This window comes from Aplysia californica, unplaced genomic scaffold (genome assembly GCF_000002075.1).
Source record: "Aplysia californica isolate F4 #8 unplaced genomic scaffold, AplCal3.0 scaffold00652, whole genome shotgun sequence".
Taxonomy (NCBI): domain Eukaryota; kingdom Metazoa; phylum Mollusca; class Gastropoda; order Aplysiida; family Aplysiidae; genus Aplysia; species Aplysia californica.
The window spans coordinates 352,239-354,324 of record NW_004797922.1 but is presented as its reverse complement, the minus strand read 5'-3'; the positions used below and the strand labels follow the sequence as shown (position 1 = coordinate 354,324).

The window sequence follows — 2,086 nt, the reverse complement described above, 5'->3', positions numbered from 1 at the left end:
CCCAAACACGCTCCCTCACATAAACAAAAACCAGAAAACAAACAATAAAAGAGAAAAAAAACGGTCTGTCTTACCTGCATACATAAACTCAAAACATGTACAAACGAAAACACGAAACCCGTATACAAACGGATTTATCAATACTCACATATATTTACATAATTTTATATGAGCAAAATCACTAAAAACAGTGAAAATAAAATAGAATCAACAGAAATGTGGTTTCTTAGGAGACTGCTAAGAGTAGGCCTATCGTGGAAGAAAAAGAAACCAAATGAGGTAGTGCTTGATGAAGCCCACCTGGGACGCTCAATGTTAAAAACGATCAGGAAACGACAAATGCAGTTTTTGGGACACCTGAATAGACATAAAGGTCTTGAAATCTAGCTCTCACTTATAAAATTGAAGGCAAACGAGGCAGGGGTAGGCCCAGAGCAACCTACTTAGGGAACCTAAACAAATGGGTAACAAGGAAAGATCAGGGAAACGTAGCTTTATTTAGAGCATCCGAGCAAAGGAATGAGTGGAGAACCATGATCACCGATGTCTGTCGCAGATCTGGCACTGGATGATGATGGTGAAGATGGGCAAACCGGTAGATTTTGCGGTTGTGCAAACACACGTGTACACTCATACACATACTTGAGCGTATTTACACCTATATTTTACTCACATACATGCATAAAACTTACATAAACGAACACACACACACATGTACACACATACACACACACACACACACACACACACACACAAATGTACACGCATACACACATACACACATCCATACACATAAAGACACACACATGCACACGCACGCGCGCATATACACAAACATAAACACACACACAAACACACACATGCACACACAAAGACATACACACACATGCAGACGCATACACACACATACTCACTAACTCACACAGACACACACACACACGCATGCACACGTATACACACACATACACACATGCACACGTATACCCCCCTGATCGAAATCCATGAATTTGCTCCGAGTGATGAAGTGTACGGCGCTAGCTACCACCCCAACAGTCACCAGCACGGCCAGGGTGAACTTCCACTTGCGGAGAAACCTCATGATTGTCTCAGTCAGGTCGCCGATATCCAGCTGCCGGGTACCCAGGGCAAACTGTCTACACCTAGCCGGGCACACAGGACAAACTGTCTACACCTAGCCGGGCACACATGACAAACTGTCTACACCTACACCACTTCCTGACTTCTCCGAAAAAAATGGGGGGAAAAATGGGAAAAGAAATTAAAAGTAGAACATGTGAAGCGTGCGGACAAAATGAGTCATTTCTCAGATTCAAACCCTTTGAAAATAGATACATCACGCTTATGGGGGAAGTTTCTGCAATTTATAAGCATGAAAAAATAAAAGGCATGTTATACTTAAAGAAGATGGCATCAATATAAAATCTACCAATTTGAAACAAGTGTCGATTTTTCCAATATCTCCATTTGTAGATTGCGAAAAGTAACTCATTTTGTCAGCGCGCTTCACATATGATAATAATAATAATAAATAGCATTAATTGCATAGCGCATACCCCGCTTGACAGCAAGCTCTGTGCGCTTTACACTTTATTATTATTATTACCCCAGTAGACCATAGAACACTCAGAAACATTCCCAGCTTCCCGAGAAGCATACTACAGTGCAAGCTGCTGATTAAGCGCTCAAACACTACCAAACTAACAAGATCTTTCGCTGCCTATAGCTAGGTATCCATCCCCACCTGAGTGAAGTGAGGAAAATTTGTGAAAGTAAAATAATTATACCCGCCCACATTTCTGTTCATCACATTAATCTAACTCGACTCGCGTTGTTGTTTTTTTCCGAGCATCTGTTACCTCGCTGTTCAGGGATGAGAGGCAAACGTCTTTCTCTCCTCTCTTGTGTCGTCTGTTCAACGGTTATCATATATGTGAGTCATCGTGGTGAAATCACGAGCTCGTCAAAATAAGAAAATCGAAGAAACCTTTTATGTCTATTTAAAAACATATTTCCGTGTGGATTTTACTTTTATTAAAAAATTTAAAAAACAAACAAACAACCCCCC

The 2,086-nt window shown here is 40.9% G+C and overlaps 1 protein-coding gene across 1 annotated transcript in view; it reads right to left on the bottom strand.

Moving 5' to 3' along the window:
* The window catches only part of LOC106013093 (galactoside alpha-(1,2)-fucosyltransferase 2), a gene marked incomplete in the record, with an annotated part of 9,058 nt that extends 7,520 nt beyond the window's left edge, over positions 1-1,538 (bottom strand). The window contains 1 exon segment of the mRNA XM_013087879.1: positions 989-1,538. Coding sequence (XP_012943333.1) covers positions 989-1,099 — 111 coding nt within the window.
* Positions 1,539-2,086: the final 548 nt, after the last annotated feature.